The 21,320-nt window shown below is 39.7% G+C and overlaps 1 protein-coding gene across 5 annotated transcripts in view; it reads left to right on the top strand.

The window, feature by feature from the left end:
• trappc9 (trafficking protein particle complex subunit 9) overlaps positions 1-21,320 on the top strand; it is a 971,003-nt gene that overhangs the window by 175,670 nt on the left and 774,013 nt on the right. For all 5 annotated transcript variants that reach the window (XM_078540606.1, XM_078540605.1, XM_078540610.1 and 2 more), the window contains one exon: positions 3,270-3,422. In XM_078540606.1, the coding sequence (XP_078396732.1) occupies positions 3,270-3,422 (153 nt within the window). The remainder of the gene's footprint in view (positions 1-3,269; positions 3,423-21,320) is intronic.

Raw genomic sequence — 21,320 nt, 5'->3', positions numbered from 1 at the left:
CACACAGACGAGTGCACACACACAGACATACAGAATCACAGCGCAGAAGAGGCCTTTCGGCCTATCGAGTCTGCACCGACACGTGAGAAACACCTGACCTACCTACCTAATCCCATTTACCAGCACTTGGCCCATGGCCTTGAATGTTATAACGTTCCAAGTGCTCATCCAGGTACTTTTTTAAAGGATGTGAGGCCTCCACCATCCTCCCAGGCAGTGCATTCCAGACTGTCACCACCCTCTGGGTAAAAAAGTTTTTCCTCACATCCCCTCCTAAACCTCCTGCCCCTCACCTTGAATTTATGCCCCCTTGTGACTGACCCTTCAACTAAGGGGAACAGCTGCTCCCTTTCCACCCTGTCCATGTCCCTCATAATCTTGTACACCTCGATCAGGTCGTCCCTCAGTCTTCTCTGCTCTAACAAAAACAACCCAAGTCTATCCAACCTCTCTTTATAACTTAACTGTTTCATCCCAGGCAACATTCTGGCGAATCTCCTCTGCACCCCCTCCAGTGCAATCACATCCTTTCTATAATGTGGCGCACAGTATTCCAGCTGTGGCCTCACTAAGGTTCTATACAACTCCAACATGACCTCCCTACTTTTGTAACCTATGCCTCGATTGATAAAGGCAAGTGTCCCACATGCCTTTTTCACCACCCCACTAACATGCCCCTATGGCAGAGATCTATGGACACAAAGGCCAAGGTCCCTTTGTTCCTCAGAACTTCCTAGTGTCGTGCCGTTCATTGAATACTTCCTTGTCAAATTACTCCTTCCAAAGTGTATCAGCTCACACTTTTCATGATTAAATTCCATCTGCCATCTTAAATTATCTGCCCATTTGACCATCCCGTCTATATCTTCCTGTAGCCCAAGACACTCGACCTCACTGTTAACCACCCGGCCAATCTTTGTGTCATCCGCAAACTTACTAATCCTACCCCCCACATAATCATCTATGTCGTTGAGATAAATGACGAATAATAGGGGACCCAGCACAGATCCCTGTGGTACACTACTGGACACTGGCTTCCAGTCACTAAAGCATCCTTCTGTCATCACCCTCTGTCTCCTACAACTAAGCCAATTTTGAATCCACTTTATCAAATTACCCTGTATCCCATGTGCATTTGCCTTCTTTATAAGTCTCCCATGTGGGACCTTGTCAAAGGCTTTGCTGAAATCTATATAAACTACATCAACTGCACTACCCTCATCTACACACCTGGTCACCTCCTCAAAAAACTCAATCAAATTTGTTAGGCATGACCTCCCTCTGACAAAGCTATGCTGACTATCTCCCTCTGACACACCCATTCACTTAGATAATGGTATGGCTATCAGCCCTTCCTATTATTACTGATAGCAATGTCTGCTGACTATATGTGCTCATTTAAATGGAGAAGCCTGGATGTTGCTGTTAGACCACTCTTCCACAGAGTGTGCTGTAGCAGTTTTTATTGACTGTAGTGCCAAATCTGTAATGGTATGATCTTGGGATACTTGCCCACGAAAAATGCCATAAATGTTTGGGCTGGTACAGTCAGCAGCAAGTGAATTTTTAAGGGAATGATGATTGGGAATCACTGCCAAAACACTTCTCTGGCCTTGAAAATTTTAATTCTACAGGTGCATAGTCTCATTTCTTCAGAGGTTCTTTAATGTAGGAGATTTAAAAAAAATACCTCTGCAGGGAACATGCCACCAGATGGGAGATCTACAACCACATAGGAAATCAATTTTAAATGTTGGCAAAGGAAATTACATTGCAAATATCGTGTTAGCTAAAATCCTGGCATGATTTGCGGGCCGTTTAAATATGTATGCACATTGTATATATTATGTATTTAAAAATTCAACCTCAAAGACTGTTCTCTGCATCAGATCATTTTTGCATTCTCTACCATGATGCACATTTGGTAATTTTTTTTTTGGATCAAGATCCATCTTGAAAATGAATGGTAAATTAGTTGTTAAGAACAAAGTGATTGAAAAAGCATGTCTCCTGAAATTTCACGGTAAGAAACCAGTGAATTATCCAAGCTTGACTTTTAGCTTTGCCTTACAGTCATGTGGCAGTGGAAGAATTTTGCACAATCTCCATAGATGAAGTCCTATCTTCTGAGCCTCTGCATAGACTTCAAACAGCCTTTGTCATTTCCAATTACTTAATTAACTCAGCCTGCAAACACCTTCTGTCTTATTAGAAATGACAGCGCAGCATATTTTCATCCCCAATAATTTTTAGAAATTATTGATCCTATTCATAGTAGGAACTATTAGCATTACATGTTTGTCTTTCCATTACATTTCCAAGTGTTCAGCTTGTTAAAATAAAGTTGAGAATTTGGGTGTTCTGTATAGTGATCCATTGGCCTATAAGTAAAAACTTCAAAAATAAATTCATTTGTACATATTGTTGCTATTCTTGGAATATTGGTCAACTACCCCCTGCACTGAATCTAAGAACAACTGATCTGAGTGTATATCTATAGGCAGTTATGCAATTTGCTGTTTGTAGGATCCTTCCTTGTGCAACTTGGTCAGTGTGTTGTATACCCATTTAAGAAAAATGCTATATCTATACAAATTGATGCCCTTTCTGGACATGTGTGTTTATGGAGGTGAGAATCAGTTAGGTTGAAAACTTCAAGTACTTTCCTGTAAAATACCTGAAGGTAATGCAGCATTTTCTAAAACTCTGGAAATTGTAGTCTATGGTCAGCATTACTTAATGATATCTTGTTAATACCAGAGGAATATAATAATTAATTTTACTCTGGTCTCCTGATGCTCTGTGTGTTCCAGAACTAAGCAATAACCTACTAATTCTGATTTCTGACACCTACACGTGATGTGTTGTGTTCTTGGACTAAATAAAAAAACTTGATGCAACATCCAATGCAAATCAAGTGATTTGCTGCATCATTTAGTCACAATATGAGTTTAACATTACTATCAAATATTAATAGGAATTTTGGATTGTTTCATCTGGGATTGTGATTTATGATCTCTGAATCTACATCTCCAATTCATATTCATCTTCTAACTTCCAGAATTCAAGTTTCTATTTTTAAGAGTTAATTATTTCTGTACTAGAACCTATTGTTGAAGTGAATTTGTTTAACATACAGAAATGTAGATTAATTTGAAATTAAAACAGCACATTTCCCTCATCACAGTTACCAGCTGGTCTTCATTCAGTTTGGCAGATTAGTATGATATATTAGTGGTTTATGAATCAAGTTCTATTGTCATTCACAGAAAAACTGTATGGTGACTTTCTGAGCTGGAATTTAGAAGAATTGCTGGCACAATTTCCACTTGAATCTGGGAAGATTGCTACTTTCACAGTGAACATTCAAGTGAAACTGGACTTCTCTTGTCAAGAAAACCTACTCCAGGACCTGAATGATGGTAAGCCAACTGTTCATTAAAAGCATAATGATCCAACATTGGTTTCAAAATTGTTGCTAAAAAAGTGACTGGGAAAGAAAGATCGAAATTTGGAAGAAGGGATTTGCAACTCATGTTGAGGCAATTGAAATATATAGTGTAATCTGTACTGCACTTTCTGGTCCCAGGAAAGTTGTTAGAAATAGTTATTTATTGCAGCTGTGCGTAGTAGAGGCAGCATGTTGTAAGGATGCAATGATAGTCCATTGGTAATTTACATGGAATGTTAGAGGGAAGTTGATTTGTTGATTTTAGTTTACTTTGGCCATCTTGAAAAATGACAACTATCTGCAGCTGTAACTAGAGCTTCTGTTTAACAGCCATACTACATTAAGCATTTAAAACTTAGTTTGGAACTTAAAACTTATGTACTGCTTTACAGTTTTAATAACTGTCATTGATAGTGCACCATATTGTCATAATCCAGTAAATGTTGTTGAAATGAATTTGGATTTTTTTTCCTCATATTAAATGGAAAAGCTATCATCCTGACATGGAATTATGGAACATTGACCGATGAAGGCTTTTCATCATGAGAGATGCATGCATGCCACGTGTTTCATATGATTACCCTTGTATGCTACTTATACCTGTTTTTTGGATTTGGGCTTGAGTTTTTTTCTTCTGTCATTGGCAACGGTTCTGTTTATTATTAAAACCACTGCCAAGAAGCTTGATTTTTTTTCTCCCTTATGTCTAACACCTTTTCACTCCCTGCAATAACTTAAGTTTGAATATTGCTGAAAAGAGACATGTTGCTGAAGCTATTTGTTTTGCACTCATCAGGACAAACTCAAGAATGCCACATTTCAAATGATCATAACAATTTATACGACAGGAGAAAAGGGTGCTAATTGGTTGGCAGATCGACTCTGATAGGCCGAAGCATCGCAATGGAGAAAGCAACGGGGAACTATAGGCCCTCAAAGCTCCCAAGTAATCCAAAAAAGACGCAAAGTTTGAACATATTCCTTTTGTTTGCAGAGAATGAGACAGTGTTGCTTCTAGCGAGCGCAAATGAGCCACGTTATGAATTCTATTCATTACCTTAATTTGGTTGTCGTTAGAGCTATTAGTGCACTCAGGATTGTCAGCAAGTGCTGCCCAATTGCAGAATCACATCTAACAGTAGATGTTTTGTTTTTGATTTTGGTTGAGTGCAGTCTGTACTCTGCTTATTTTGGACAACTGAAGGAACATGCTATCTGATTTGATGAGCCAATCATTGGGACGTATGACCTACATACCTGGCATTTCAATGGCATTGAAATTCACATATGATGTTGCTCAATTATATTGTTGGCAGAATGTCTTTTTGGACTTGCAACAGCATCCTGTTAGTGGAGAATGCCACTTGCATAGCCACTGCGTAGTAGCAGCATAAAATGGCTTGCGTAATCCGTTCAAATTTTCCAGGTCTCAAAGTGGCAGCCTTTGGTCCATGTTCCTTTGGTTGTTTTTAATACGCAGAGTACAGACTGCACACAGCTAGCCCGTGCTTCCAAAATGCAAAGCAAAATGTTTACCATGAGATGTGATTTTGCAATTGGGCAGCACTTGCTGAATAATCCTGAGTGCATTAATAGTTCCACTAACAACCAATTTAAGATAATCAGTCAAACTTGTAATGTTGCTTGCTAGATGCAACATGTGTTCAGATGGAAGGACCTGCTCTTTGCAAACAAAAAGAATATGTTCAAGCCTTTCATGACTTTTGAATTGCTTGAGGAACCAATCATTCCCCTATTGCTTTCTTCATGGCAAAACCTCAGCCAATCAGAGTCGACTTGGCAACCAATCAGCATCCTTTTCTCCTGTGTATAAATTGTTGTGATCATTTGAAATGTGGCAATTCATGCATTTGTCCTGATTAGTGCAAGATGAAAAGCTTCGGCAACATGTCTCTCTTTCCAGCAATATTGGAGTTCTGAGCAGCTAAGTTAATTCTGAAGAATGCATTGGTCACAAACTTGAATCCTGTTCCCGTTTGTGAGAAGCAGCTTATTTTACAAATGTAGATGAGCAAGAAAAATATAATTTGAAAAGAATTCTTCTATTTGTTCACTCTGAACCTGAATCCAATCTTATTTCTCTAATTTATCAAAAATGTTTATGTCCTTCAGCTGATTTGTTAAACCTAGTATCCTGTATGCTGCTTTAGCTGATTCAGCTGTGGCTATCATTCCTATCAATAAATACTATCAAAAATTGAAGAATTGGTTATTTATCCCATTCTGTTTGCTGCTGTATTAAGTCGTCTTCTGATGTGTGTTGCTTGCCAGGATAATTGCTAAAAGGATTGAGAATAGCAAGCAGTTTGTTTTAGCTTTATTTCTGTTATTAGACGTCAATGATCAATCCTTGATGTTTTTTTTCTGGATGTGCAAATTGATGTACAACTTGGCTAAGGATATGTCCTTTTATAGAGATTCCCTAGAGCTTAATTTGCTAACATTTCATTCCGTATCTAATATTGAAGATGGGGAAAAGCACTGGCCACATGGCAAGGTAAAGTGAGGAGGATTGAACCACTGATAGAGGAGAGAGATAAGTTGGTACTTAAAATAACAGCATTACTCTCTTATGGGAAGAGTACTTGATGAAATTTTTATATAAATTGAAGCAAATTGGGGCAGCAAGAATTAGAGAATGACAGTAGAAAGACGTGTATGTTTTAAATCAGAACTAAAATGATTGCACATTACTTCCTAATAAGTCTGCAATAATTGTATCACAATCTTTCTTTTTATTCATTCATGGATGTGTTCTTCTGCAGGTTATTTTGCTTCAAGAATTTGGAGTGCACCAAAATTCTGTGTCATGATAGCTGCTAGCAGCAAACAAATTGATCCAAAAATAGACATTCCTTAAATACAATTGGGAATTCTGTGTTAGAGATCATTTCTCGGGTTTGTTTCAAGAATGTAGTTTAACCTTGGATTTCAAGGAACACTTATAACAAGCCTCTTGACCCTGGCTGCAATTAAAGCTTCACTACTGTGGTTAAAGATGTCAAAACAAATCACATGCATGGTTTACCTATGTTGTAATCTCTTGTGCCCATCCACTGATCTTTACTAGATGTTATAGTGATTGGACTTCTTGTTTAAAAAAGAAATCCTTTACCCACACACAATATTGTGCTGAAGTACAAAGCAGATACTCATTATCTACAAAAATGAATGTTTGAACATGTAAAGATAGTTAATCTGTTTCTGAATATAAATACTTGCTTGGCAGTATAGAACTTGAGTATTGCTGAAGAAGGAGACAGATTGTCGAAGCTTTTAGTCTTGTACTCATCAGGACAGACTCAAGAATGCCAAATTTCAGTGAGCAGCAATTTATACTGCATGAGAAAAGGGTGCTGATGGGTTGGCAAGTTAATTATCATTAGTTGAGTCATTGCCATGGAGAATACACCAGGAAACATTGTCCCCATGCTTTTGTTTAATTCAAAAAGGTGCAATGCCTATACATATTCCTTTGTCTGTAGAGGACAGGTCCCTATGCCCAGATCTCATGAATGAATTTTAAAAAATGTATGAATATATGCAGCTTCTAGCAAGCGTAAGTGAGCTGCATTGTGAGCCCGACTGATACACTTAAAGTGAGTGTTGGTGTAACTCTTAGTATAGTCAGGATTGTTCAGCAAGTGCTGTCCAATTGCAGAATCACATCTAACGTTCGACATTATGTTCTGAGTTTTGCTAGCACGGGCTGGTTGAGTACGATAAGTACTTTGCTTATTGCGAAAAGCTGAAGAGACGTGCTGCTTGATATGATCCGCCAGTCATTTTGACATACGGCCTACATAACTGGCATTGCACCAGCAATGAAATTGTTTTACCACAATAATCATTTGGTATTGAAATTCGGCAAGAAATTTGGCATTCTTGCGTCAGTCAGTCAGTTGTGTAAGACAAAAAGCTTTGACAGCATTTCTCTTTTTTTTTTCCTGAATCTAGTTCATCCTTTACAGAGCGAAAAGGCTATCATTCAAACATGGATAATCACATTGCTTTTAAAACTTAGCATCAACATTTATAACTGTGCAAGACAGAAAGCATTAGTTGCTCTTGATTCATAATTTCATTCTCTTTTTTAAAAAAAAAAGAATTATTCTGGTGATGCAGAAATATTCTAAGCTTGATCAGTAATTTTGCATGTTTATATATGGAGGGTAAATTTCCAAATTGGTGCTTGGCCATGATTTTGGTGTTGCAGATGGCTGCCTGATACGGAAATCAATGAAAACAAAAACTGGGTTGTTACTAGATTTTAAACACCAGTTTTGCACCCAAGCAACAAGCTGAAAATCTTCATCAATGTTTCAAGGCTCACCTGTAGCTGTTCAATGGCTTTCACATCAGTCTAGGAAACATACCCCTTCTCTCCCAATTTTTATGCTTCTTGCTGTTGAAGATGAGTTACTACAGTGTTTCACTGAACCTTTCGCTATTTCATGGTTAAAACTGATGTAAAAAGAAAATGTAAACTGCAAATCCCACAGAGAAACTGGAAAGAGTCCACTGGGTGGAGTATAAGAAAATACTGAAGTGAGATAAAAGAGTAATAAAATGGGCTGAAAGGAGCTAATAGTCAAAGATGAACCGCAAAACAAGCATAGCAGCAAGGCAGATCATTAATGTGGAGGGAAAAATAGTATTTTAGTACCATAATGATAATAGGACAGTCAGAGAATGAGGGTTGTGAAAGCGGAAGGGGAATTGAATGTTCACTTGAAAAGGAAACTAATTTCAAGATTATGGAGCAAGAGAAAGGGGAATAGGGTTAATTGAATATCCCTTTCAAAGAGCTAGCACAGACACAATGGGCTGAATGGTTATCTTCTCTTTGGTAAAATTCTATGAATCAAAGTAAAATACATCTAACCATTTGAAGTGAATGAAAAAATCTAGTGATACATAGTATGAAAGAGGTGGGTAACTTTATGACTTAATTCTGAAGTCAGTTTGGAGCACTAAAGTGCTTGTCAACTTCAAGTATCTCGATATGGCACTAGATTACAAAATGCTTCTTGCCACTGTGATGGAAATAATTGAGAATTTGGTTATACTTTGGTCCATGGTGTGACCATACGCTGTTCTAACTTTTCTGGAGGGCTTGGACAACTGAACAGTAAAATTGAAACATTATGCTATCTTGAGAGTGGCTCAAAGTGTTTTCCCAATGATGTGCTGACCTATACAGAACCGAAAGCAACGGAAGTTTTGGCTGTTAGTTTGTAAAAAGTTGAAGGTGGGTTCAAATTTTAACTTCAAATATGGCAAATACTATTTTCAGACAGAATTGATTGCATGTTTGTTGAATAGAGGGAGCTCTTTGAAGGAGCTGTACGTGCTATGGATAAAGGGGAACTGGTGGATGTACTCTACCTAGATTTCCAGAAGGCATTTAATAAGTTGCCACATCAAAGGTTATTGTGAGAAATAAAAGCTCATGGTGTAGGGGGTAACATATTGACATGGATAGAAGATTGGCTAGCTAACAGGAAGCAGAGTAGCCATAAATGGGTCATTTTCTGATGGCAAGATGTAAGGAATGATGTGCCACAGAGATCAGTGCCTTAGCTTTTTACAATTTATATAAATTACTTGGATGAAGAGACCGAAGGCAAGGTTGTGAAATTTGCTGACGACACAAAGATAGGTAGGAAAGCAAATTATGAAGAGGACATAAGGAGACAAGGGACACAGATAGGTTAAGTGAGTGGGCAAAGATCTGGCGAATGGAGTATAATGTAGGCAAATGTGAAATGGTCCATTTTGGCAGGAAGAATAAAAAAGAAGCTTATTATCTAAATGATAGATTGCAGAGCTCTGCGATTCAGAGGAATCTGGGTGTTGTAGTGCATGAATCACAAAGGGCGACTATGCAGGTACAGCAAGTAATTAGGAAAACTAATTGAATGTTATCGTTTATTGTGAGGGGGTTGATTACAAAGGTAAGGAGGTTATGCTTCAGTTATACAGCTGTAATCCCTGGAGTTCAGAAGAGTAAGAGGCAACTTGATTGAAACCGTTAAGATCCTGAGGGGCCTTGCCAGGGTGGATGTGGAGAGGATGTTTCCCCTTGTGGGAGAATCTAGAACTAGGGGTCACTGCTTAAAAAAATAAAGAGTTACTTATTTAAGACAGAAGAGGAGAAATTTTCTGAGGTTCGTGAGTCTTTGGAGCTCTGCTTTCAATGCCTTTTGAGGAAGAAAGTCTTTGAATATTTTTAAGGCAGAGCTTGATTAATGGGGGAGTGAAAGGTTATTGGGGGTAAGCAGGAATATTGGTTGAGGTTGTAATCAGATCAGCCATGATCTTTTTGAATGATGGAGCAGGCTTGATTGGTTGAGTGGCCTACTCTTGCTCCTAATTCGTATGTATGTTCTTATAAATGGACTTATGGACGTAAATGTCTGTGGCTTTAACTCACTTGGAAAACTGTTGTGCAAAATAATCTATTTTCTGAATACTATTAGCTTGAGGCAGAATGTTAGTTTTGTACTAGCTTCTTGCTTAAAACTTAAATTTTCCTTGGGGTTCTGCTGGTTGTCTTTCACACATGTAGGAATTCTTATTATAAATTGCTGTCAAATAAGGCTGCTCTTCCCAGTTGTTATCTTGATACAATGCTGTTGTCTTTCTGGTTGCTGTTCAAAAACATAATTATCTGAAGAAGATTTTGCTGGCACCTCTGTTGTGATAACTGCTCTAAATGAATCAATATTGTAAACCAGTCTGCATTCTTAAATGGCTTCCTCCACCAGATGGTTTGTTACACTTTATGCAGGAGGAAATGGTTAATAATAAATAATATTAGAGCTACGGACTTGTTAATTGATGGGATAATCCAACTGGCAGTAATATAGCAGGAATTGAGATAAAATTGCAAGCCATATGGGTGTAAGTGGAGTAATTTATGTTTCTCCTTTCATGAATGTGTGTTACTGTTTTAAGGTATATACTAACATGAGTATTTATCACATTGATCTCTTTATTGCATTTAATGTTTGATTATTTGTGTTTTTGATAGCAAGGATGTTGTGGTGGACAGTGACATATTTCAGGTATTGAATCAAATAGAAGATTGGTGAACTGTAAGCTTTAGACTTTTTTCTTCAAGGGTGCAAGAAAGTAATTTATGTTGGAAGTAAATTCTGAAATTGAAATGAAAATGCTTCTTAAAAACAAATGCAGAGCTACGTTATGACCACGGCTGATGTTAAATGCTGTGCAAACTAAATCCCAGAGGAAAACTTGGTTTATGGGCCATACCTTTTTTTTTGTATTCTGAAAACAAGAAGATTATGTACTGATCTCAGCAGCAAGAAGTCCAGTAACACTTCTGGGATTTTAAAAATTAAAAGCAAAAGTTGTATTAACAAGAAAAGAAGAAAACTTAAGCGCACAAGATTACAATTACACAGTTAGCATTAATCTTGCAAAACATTCCCCCAAAAGACTCCCCACTTGGTCAGGCCCACAAGTAAACACCTTCCAAGCAACACACCCCTATAGAGGTTTAACTCGAAAAATCTAATAACTACCCAAGGCAAACTGTTGTAGCTTTAATAAAGGCATACCATATGACCTCTGACTCTCTTCCACTCTGCTGTAGAAATCCAAGACTTCAGAACAAGACTGCTTGTTGCAGCCTAAGACTTCCCTGGCTTGACTAGATGGCTGATTCAAACTGCATTTTCTCCCAGCCTAGAGCTACAGCCAACATCTCGCAGCTCCTGCTCCATCTCTCAGCTCCAACCCTAAGTTCTCCACAGTAACTCTAAAATACCTTTTTTAACCCCTTTCATCTCCGTTTCCATTGTTCTCACATCTCTTTGAAACTTAAATCCTTCCAAATATAAAACCTGTCATGTTTCTATCTTGCCTTTGTCTTCGGGTCAATAAAATGTAGTATCCCTACTTCTGTTTACCTATGGGATTCCGGCAAGGTGCAAACATGTTTCTTGTCGCCTCCGACTTTCCTTTGATAGTCAAACGAACTCTCAACTTATTTACAATGCAAATGTTAGATCCAACCTATTCACCTATATCTCAAACCTAATGCCTCTATCCTTTCATGTATTAAACCCCCTCACCCCCCAGACAACCTGTCTTCTAGTAATCTCTGCCCAGCTTAATTAAATCAATTACACACACTCGCACAGAAACACAGCCTTCTTTGCAGAATAACACAATATTCCCCAAAAATATTTTAAAAACCTCAATTTCTCATAGCTAGCAAAAAATATTTAAAAACTAAAAGCAAAACTTGAAAGAAGGATCAAAAGTAAAATACACCAGACACTGGAAATCTGAAATAAAAACCGAAAATGCTAGAAATACTCAAAAAGTCAGGCAGAATCTGTGGGGAGAGCAAACGTTACCGTTTCAGGTCAGTGATTCTTGTCAGAGATGTAACAAGTTTTAAGCAAGTACAGGGAAAGTGTGGGCAAAGAATAAAAGGGAAGGTCTAATAGAGTGGAAGGCAGGAGAGAGTAAATGACCAAAGTAGAAAGACACAGATTCCTATTTATATGTTGAGCTTGAACAAAAAAGGCAAAGTATTTAAAAGCATTGGGTAATTAATGTTGTATCTTCTGTATCCTCTCCATTACTAAACATTGTTGGCACTTTTGGGGACCACATTGTTTCCGGCTTTCACTCCTTTTCTTCAAGTTATGCAATAGGATCTCACCTGGAAAGACAGGGTTTCAGTGTCCAAAGTTAACACTTTCAATAAGGGCGCACTTGAATATTGCTGTGAAGAGAGACATGTCGCTGAAGCCTTTTGTTCTGCACTCGGAGGCTTTGGCAACATGTCTCTTTTCGGTAATATTTAAAGTTCTTGACTACCAAGTGACCGTATGCATAAGCATGTTCTTCTTCAGCACTGAGCTATTAGTCTGCATTGTGTGCCCAGATCTTGGGAGTGTGGCTCGCGTCTTCTGAATTATAGGCAAGGGGGCTACCACTGAGCGAGATTGAGAATGCTGTTACATGCAATGATTATCTCACGTTTGTGAAATATTGGTGTCTGTTGGTGGATGGTACTGCAATCCTGTCGCAGTTCATTCTCAACAGCTGAAGTTGACTACTATACCTGGATTGAGCTTTGTTGCTTTGCAGCCAGCAGGCACTGAGACTGGAAACCTGGGGAAGTGGGAAAATCAGCCCTGAATCTCCCTACACTGTGACAGCATGCTGCTGCACAATGTACCATGTCGCCCCTTGCCTTCTGTTTTGAATGCGCTGTAACTGGTTTGCAGTCAGCATGAAAGAATGAATTAAATACAGCCTCCTGTGCAATGACTTGAAAATAGAGTGAAAGGCACTGTGCTAGAGTGATTGTGCAAAGGAAAATGTAATTAGATGCAGCTGTGAAGATGCAAAATGCAATGAGATTTCTTTTGCTCCATAGGAAAAGGTGTTCACTGGTGATTTAGAAAATTATTGTTGTCGATGGATATAGAGAGGAAGGTGGTGAAAAGTCGGTTTTGCTTCAGGAGTTTGTGATTGATGATGATTAAATGAAGCAAAAGCAATGAGGTGTATAAGGTACAACATGAGAACATAGTGAGTGGTTAAAATTGCGTCAACTTGCATTGGATGTACAGCACAGAAACGGCCCCTTCTGGTCCCTGCGGTCATTTATACTCCACATGAGCCTCCTCTCACTCATCTCCATCTTCCCCGATATCATTAATTGTCATCTGAAGATCTTTTCTTTGCCCAATGTACTGTTTAATGAAATCTGTTTATATCATACACTTTGAAAGCTAGTAAAGTTTGTGTTTTTAAATCTTTTAAATGTAGGCAAACCTGGTTCCCACCGTAGTTGGGTTTCCAATTAGACAGCAGGTGAATAGATCTTGATGTACTAAATCTGAGGCGGGAAGTGGGAAATAGTTCTGTGGTGTCACTGCACGAATGCCCTTTTCATTATATGAAATATGTGCTTTCACATTATGCTGTTATATCGCATTCTGAATATTTAATGATTGGCTGATGCATTGTAAATATTTCCTGTTTATAGTAACTTGTTTTTCCCCATATGTGTAATTAACCACACATTCTGTGTAAAATGTAAAGTGTAAACTGGATTTCTTTACCATAACGGGTTGTACATTCTAGCATTGTGCTGGCAAAAATTCTTAGCTGCATACTACACCTAAGTACACTTTGTAAACTTGAGTTTGTATGGGATTTGATTTGTTTGGGTGGATGTCTTATAAAGTATTACTGTCCAAGCAATTGGTAGTACTTAAATAATGCTCAAGGAAATAAAGTGCTGATTCTGCTGCTGGAACTGACCCCATCTACTGCAGAGTGCTTCAGTAAATGATGGCTGTCTTTTGTGAGCCACTGTTTCATGTATTTAAAAGCTTATTGCAATTTTGGCTGATTTCACTAATTGGAGGGAGACTAATGTGACCCCTTGAGAATGGGAAGAGATTGGATACTGGGAATTTTATGCCCTTTGGTTTGACATAATCGCAGGAAGTTGCTTGAAAGCATTTGTGATTGTGGAGAGTTCAATATTATTAGGAATTCCCAGGCTGGCTTATTACTCTGGTTAAACTTTTATAGGAAATCACCAAATTGTTGATAATGGCATATCTACATTTCCAAGAAGAATTACAAACCAACATTGCAAGACATAGGAAGCACCATGCCTATTCATTGCCCTCACATCCATACCTCTCCCTTTCTCATTTCTAACAGAAAACAAGAGCCCATGAGTGAAGCAAATCCAATAATCCACTCCAGGTGTGCTAAATGTGAAACACCAACTTTTGACTCCATTATGACAGAAGATGAACATGTTCCCCCATGCTACTAAACCCCTGTATCTGCAAAGCAGTGCTGCCAAAATCCAGAACATGCTGGTTGAGAGCTACATGTTTCTGGAGGTGGTCACTCCTTAGTTTAAGAGTGTGCAAGCATAGGGAATGGGTGACTAACACACTGGCAAGGAGGACCAGCTAATAGTGAAAAATTAAAGGCAAAAAACTGCAGTTGCTGGAAATCCAAAACAGAAACAGAAATACCTGGAAAAGCTCAGCAAGTCTGGCAGCATCGGCGGAGGAGAGCACAGTTGACGTTTCGAGTCTTCATGACCCTTCAACAGAACTAAGTAAAAATAGGAAAGGGGTGAAATGTAAGCTAGTAGTGCAGGAGTCCACTGAGTATGCCTTGCTGTCTAATCAAAATTCAGTTTGGAAAACTGGCGAGGGCATTGGTTCTTCTGGCAAGTACAGCAGAGCCAAATTTACAGCACCATCATGGCTCAGCTGTACAGGGTCAGGAGAGGTGGGAAAGAGGAAAGTCAGAAAAGCAATATTGAAAGCAGGCTTGATAGTTGGAGTCATAGCTAGCACAAAAGGAAGATTTTTTTTAATCTTCAAGGAATGTGGGCGTCACTGCCTGGACCAGCATTTTTATTGCCCATCCCTAATTGTCCTTGAGAAGGTGCTGGTGAGCCGCTTATTTGAACTACTGCAGTCCATTTGGTGGAGGTACACCGACAGTGCTGTTAGGAAGCGAGTTCCAGGATTTTGACCCCGCGACAGTGAAGGAGTGGCGATATATTTCCAAGTCAGGATGATGTATAGCTTGGAGGGGAACTTGTGATGTTCCCATGCATCTGCTGCCCTTGTCCTTGTAGGTGGCAGAGGGATTGGCAGATGCTTTCAAAGGAGACTAGTTGAGTTGCTGTAGTGCACCTTGTATATGGTACACACTGCTGCCACTGTGTGTTGGTGATGGAGCGAGTGGATGTTGAAGGTGTTGTTGAGGTGCCAATCAAGTGGGCTGCTTTGTCCTGGATGAGTGTTGTTGGAGCTGCACTCATCCAGGCAAGTTGGGAGTATTCCATCACACTCCTGACTTGTGCCTTGTAGATTGTGTACGGGCTTTGGGCAATCAGATTGTGGCTGTTGGATCATTTCAGCCTCAGGACATGGCTGCAGCGATACCTCCGGGTATTGTCCGAGGCTCAACCACGTTCAGCAGCTTCACCTCTTTGCAACATAAGATCAGAAGTGTGGATATTTGTTGGTTGCTCAGTGTTCAGGACCATTTGCAACTCCTCAGATACTGATGCAGTCAGTGCTCACATGCAGCAAGAACAGGACAACATTCAGGCTTGGGCTGAAAAGTGCAATGAACGTTTGTGCCACAGACGTGTTAAACAATAACCATCTCCAAATAGAGAGAAACTAACCATCTCCCTATGGTATTGAATGGCTTTGCCATTGTTGATTTCCCCCATCATCAACATCCTTGGGGGGGCTCACCATTGACCAGAAACTGAACTGAACTAGCCACATAAATACTGTTCCAACAAGAGGCTGGGAATTCTGTGGTAAGTTATTCATCTCCTGTATACCCAAATCTTGTCCACCATCTGTAAGGTACAAGCCAGGAGTGTGATGTAATACCCTCCACTGGATGAGTACAGCTCCAACAGCACTCAATAAGGCCAACGCCATACAAGACAAAGCAGCCTGATTTATTGGTACCCTATCAACTATTGGCGCATAGAGGCAGCATTGTTTCCCATCTACAAGATGCACTGCAGCAACTCATCAAATCTCCTTCCAAACCTGCAATCTCTGCAATGGTAGAAGAACAATGGTAGCAGCTGCTTGCGAACACAAGCACCTGCAAGTTCCTCTCCAAGTCCCTCACTATTCTGACTTGGAACTATATTGCTGCTCCTTCACTGTCACTGGGTCAGAAGCCTGGACCTCCCTCCTTAACATCACTAAAGGTAGATCTGCTCAATGTGGACAGCTGGTCAAGAAGGAGGTTCACGAACATGTTCTCAAGGGCAATTGGAGATCAGCAATAAATGCTGGCCTTGCCAGGAATGCTCAAATCTCATGGATGAAAAAAAAAAGTTAGACTCTACAATGGTGTGTTTCCTCCCTGATGCTGAGGTCATGAATGTCACTCAGTGGCTGCAGAGCTTGCTGTGGGTAAAGAACCAAAGATCATGGTCCATATCGGCACCAATGACATAGCTAGTGTTATGATCACAGCCAATGTTATTTGCTGAGCAAGCCAAATCCCAGAGGGAAACTTTTCTTACTGATAACCTTTTTTTGTATTTTGAAAATGAAGGAAGAACTACTGATTCCAGAACTGTAGAATCCCAGTAACCCTTTTAGGATTTTAAAATTAAAAAATTTATTAACAAGAAGAAAACAAAACTTAAGCACATAAGATTAAATTTACACAGTTAACAGTCTTACAAAACATCCTCCCAAAAAAGCCACTTGGTCAGAACACACAAGTAAACTACTTGGCAACTGTTCCCTTATAGATTTTTAACCATAAAAATCCAGTAATATTACCCCTACATGGCAGACTGGTCAGAAAGCAAGAGTGCAAGAGCAAATGCTAAATTTGATCTAAAATTGGCTCAGTGGGAGGAAGCAAAGGGTAATGATCAGGTGTTTTGGTGACTGGAAGGTTATTTCCAGTTGGGGCTCGGCCAGATCGGTCCTCGGCTTCTTGTTTTTTGTAGTATGTATATCAGTGATTTAGACTTAATTGTAGGGAGCATGGTTAAGAAATTGCAGGTTATATAAAAATTGGCCACGTGATAGCAGTCGACAGCTTTCTTGCTATCACTGAACTGATCTGGTAGGCAGTAAAGTGGCAAATGAAATTCAGTTCCAAGAAGAGTAAGATGATTCATTTGGGGAGGGCAAACAAGGCAAGGGAATACATAACTGATAGGATACTGAAAGGTGTAGAGGAACAGAGGGACTTCTGAGTGCATGTCCACAGATCTTTGAAGGTAGCAGGACAGATAAATAGGTTGTTAGGAAGGCATACAGTATAGTTTCCTTTAACCAGCCGAAGCATAGAAAATAAGAGCCTGAGGGGTGGATGGGGGGATGGTATTATGACACAGCCGATGGTAAAAGCTGAGTTGTTCAAATCCCACAGGGAAACTTGAAACAACTATCATAACCCATTTTGGCAATTTGTATGTTCGAGATACAGACTTTGAATTCAGTAGTAATAAGACCACCGAGTCTCCAGAGGCTTTTATGAACTAAATTAAACTTTTATTAATACAAGAAAAATTGTAAACACATACATACACCTACAAAATTTCGACTATAATAACTACAAAAATCCCCTAATTAATCTGACTCTGTTACAACCCCGTTAAGGGATAGATTTAAAGAGACACCTGGCAATGCACACCCTGGCAGTCGCATTCAAAATGAGTTTCTTTCAGCTTTGGGCCCTTGTAGACAGCAGCTTGAGGCTTACAGGCTGGAGGCTTCTCTCACTCGTTGGATCCTAAAATGCCTCTACCTTACACACAATCTCCTTTCTCCTTTATACATTTCTTTCTCTTTGAATGTAAGTTTTCCATTGTGTCACTAGACTTTTAACTTTGTCTTCTAACAATAACATCCTTTCATCCCACCAATTTTATTAGTAAATTGAAAAAAAATAAACACATTGCTTGGCGTCTTCAAGCTAGGTACAAGATTTCACCCACCGTCTTGAATGGTTTCTTTAACAAATGCAAATTTAACACTTAACCTTCTACTCTCCTTTGGTTTTGAGATGTTAATTAAGTAAACCTCTGTACATCAAAGCACCCAGATTAGCTGGCTTTAATCCAACTGAGACACACACAGAGACACAGACCCCACTAGAACTCTATTTTAAAAAATAATTTCCAATAACATTATAGACAATATCTCTTCATGACAGGGGGGTATGCCAGAACTGTAAAAACACTAACTAGACCACAGCTAGAGCACTCTGTTTGGTTCTGGCCATTACATCACAGCTAGAGCACTCTGTTTGGTTCTGGCCATTACATCACATGTGCGATCACAGTCGGGAAAGTGATTTAAAAAGCTTATTAGATTTTTAAAAATGTATTCTTTCACGGGATGTGGGCATCGCTGGTTAGGCCAGGATTTATTGCTTATCTCTAATTGCCCTTGGGAAGGCGGTGGTGAGCTGCTGCCTTGAACTGCTGCAGTCCATGTGGTGTAGGTACATCCACAGTGCTGTTAGGAAGGAAGCTTCAGGAATTTCACCCAGTGACCATGAAGGAACGATGATATAGTTCCAGGTCAGGATGGTGAGTGGCTTGAAGGAGAAGCTGCAGGTGGTGGTTTTCTCATGCATCTGCTGCCCTTGTCATAGAGTCAGAGTCATAGAGTCATAGAGGTCGACAGCACAGAAAAAGGCCCTTCGGCCCATCGAGTCTGCGCTGGTCAAACAAGTACCTAACTATTCTAATCCCATTTTCCAGCACTAGGCCCATAGCCTAAATCCCCCACTATTAATGCCGTATTTTTAGACTTCTCTGAAATTTGCCCACATATCTGCTTTTCTTTTTTTCTCTGACTGTTTGGGGGCCATCTTAGGGTTTGGAAGGTGGAAGTAAGGGCACTTGTATTTATAAAACAAGGTAGTTATGTTGAGCCTTTATAAACAGTGATTTGGCCTCAACTGAAGTATTCTGTCCAATTCTGGGCGCTGCACTTTAGGAAGGAAGTGAAGGCTTAGCGAGTGTGCAGAAAAGATTTGGAGATTCATTGCAGGGATGAGATTTCAGTTACAAGAATTAGATTTGGGAAGTTGCGGTTGTGCTCCTCAAGAGGTTTAGAGGAGATTTGATCCAGGTGTTCAAAATCATGAGGGGTTTAGACAGAGTAGAAAGGGAAAAAACATTGCAATTGATGGAGGAGTTGAGAACCATAGGACACTGATTTAAGGTGAATGATGAAAGACACACTGGCGACAAGCAGAAGATCTATTTTTTATGCAGCGGTTGGTTTGGATCTGGAATGCACTGCCTGGAGTGTGGTGGAGGCAGATTTAACTGTGGCTTTCATAAGGGGTTGGATAAGCACCTGAAGAGACAAGAAATTTCTGGGCTATGGGAGAGGAGCAAGGGAGAGATAAAGCTGAGTTGCTCTTCCAAAGAGGTGGCATGGACACAATAGGCAGTGTCTATTCTATAATTCTGTGATTCATTAGATATTGATGTTGGATTCCAGAAAAGTTCATCTTGAAGACTGAGGCAATTGGAACACAAAAGCTATTGTTAACCATTCCACAGCAGCAAAAAAATTGAGTCGAAGAAAAAAAAAATTAAGTATAGTCCCATTAAGAGTACACTCGTTGAGTTATTTTCCACATTGGCTTTCACATTTGCCGAAGTGGTGACAAGCCCTCGGGCCTCAGTAAACCTAATCAAATATTGGTCATTAATTGTTTTTACTCTTGTGGTTGACACCAGGAAAGAGTCTGTAAATTGTCTCAACTGTCACAGCGCCAACTCCACAAGTCAGTGCAATGACTATCATCATAAGGATTCTGTTGCCTTTGTTGTTACCAACCATATATGAACGCCTTTCCAACACAGCAGTTTGTTAACACACGTGCATCAACTGAGACCTGTTTTAAGAATTCTCTCTCTTCTCCCAGTTGATGTAACCGCAAACTTTAGAATATTGTGAGGTGAGGGCAAGTGATGATAGCATCATCTTCTTTGGTTTCAGCCCAGCCTGAGCAAAGGTTGCTCCAATATTGGCGAGCACGGTTCCTCCATGAGGTTAAGGGCATGCAGCTATGCTTGTCCTCTGCCGATTAGTGTCTGCTGCCTCCATTTGTGTCCTACCTTGTCTCCCAAGAGAGAAGGAAGTGTGTCAGTGAGTGTGGTGCAATGTGTTTGATGATGTGGCCATGATTGAATAGCAGACAGTGTTCGCAAGCTGCGAGATGTGGGTTGAAGACTTGCAGCAATGCTCAGTGTGAGGGTGAGGTGAAGCTATAAATGTTGGATATGAATTCTGGTAGAACTCACCATCAATTTTTGGTTAGTGAGTGATGGGGTTGTGATGCATTCTGGAGTGGATCTTGGCCCCTTTTGTTTAGAGCATATCTCTCCTCTGCACTGCCTTGAGCAAGTGTTGGAAAATCCTGGAAGTTCTCTTCCCTGTTGTGCCGGTCTTCTGTCTTTGCCAGGCCAGAATTAGTTGTAAAATGACTGCATCTGCTCCAGCCACAATGCATCTCCCCTTTTAACTCTTTCGAGTACATTCACAGTTCTTGGGTTTTTTTTTCCGGGAGTGGGACATGAACCCACAACCTTCTGACTCAAAGGCGAGGGTGCTATGAACTGAGCCACAGCTGACACCTCTCTCCCCTTTTAAAAGGTACTGGCAGGCTTTATAGTGCAGGCCAGTTTTAATTGGTGTTAGTCTGTCACAGCCCAGTTAGCTATGGCCACATGTTGCAATTATGTTAATTAGCAGACAGCATGAAGTTGGCATGCGGCCTGGATTGGAAGCAACAGGCAAAGGTTAATCCTGCATCACAATCCCTGAGCTTGTTTGTGGTAGCTATCGATTTTAACGTTCTTTATTTCTTTCTCTCTGAATTATCACTATATAGAGGCAGGTCAGATATAGATAAGTTTATTTTAAATGCAATTTTGTATGTGCTTGTATTTGCACGTAAATTTGTTTAATATTTGTAGGTGTAGATGATGCATAATCAGTGTGTATGTAAAGCATTAATAGATGTTAATTCTTTCATATCCTTTTCTTGGGTGATTTTCTTTGATTCTGGGCTTGGTTGGAAAGCCCCATTGCATCAATTAAATTGCTGTTTTTGTATTCCTGACTTTGTGGCCTCCCTAAGGTTACGACTTAATAAAAATTTACAGGGATGGTGCTGGAACTTAGAAGTTACATTTATCAGGAAGGACTGAGCTGGCTTGGGGCTGTTTTCTCTTGGAAGGAGACAACTCAGACATCAGCTGATGGAGGTCTTAAAAATGATGAAG

The sequence above is a fragment of the Cetorhinus maximus genome, chromosome 4 (genome assembly GCF_964194155.1).
Source record: "Cetorhinus maximus chromosome 4, sCetMax3.hap1.1, whole genome shotgun sequence".
NCBI lineage: Eukaryota > Metazoa > Chordata > Chondrichthyes > Lamniformes > Cetorhinidae > Cetorhinus > Cetorhinus maximus.
Note: the sequence above shows the minus strand (reverse complement) of the source record. Positions and strands in the feature narration are given on the sequence as shown.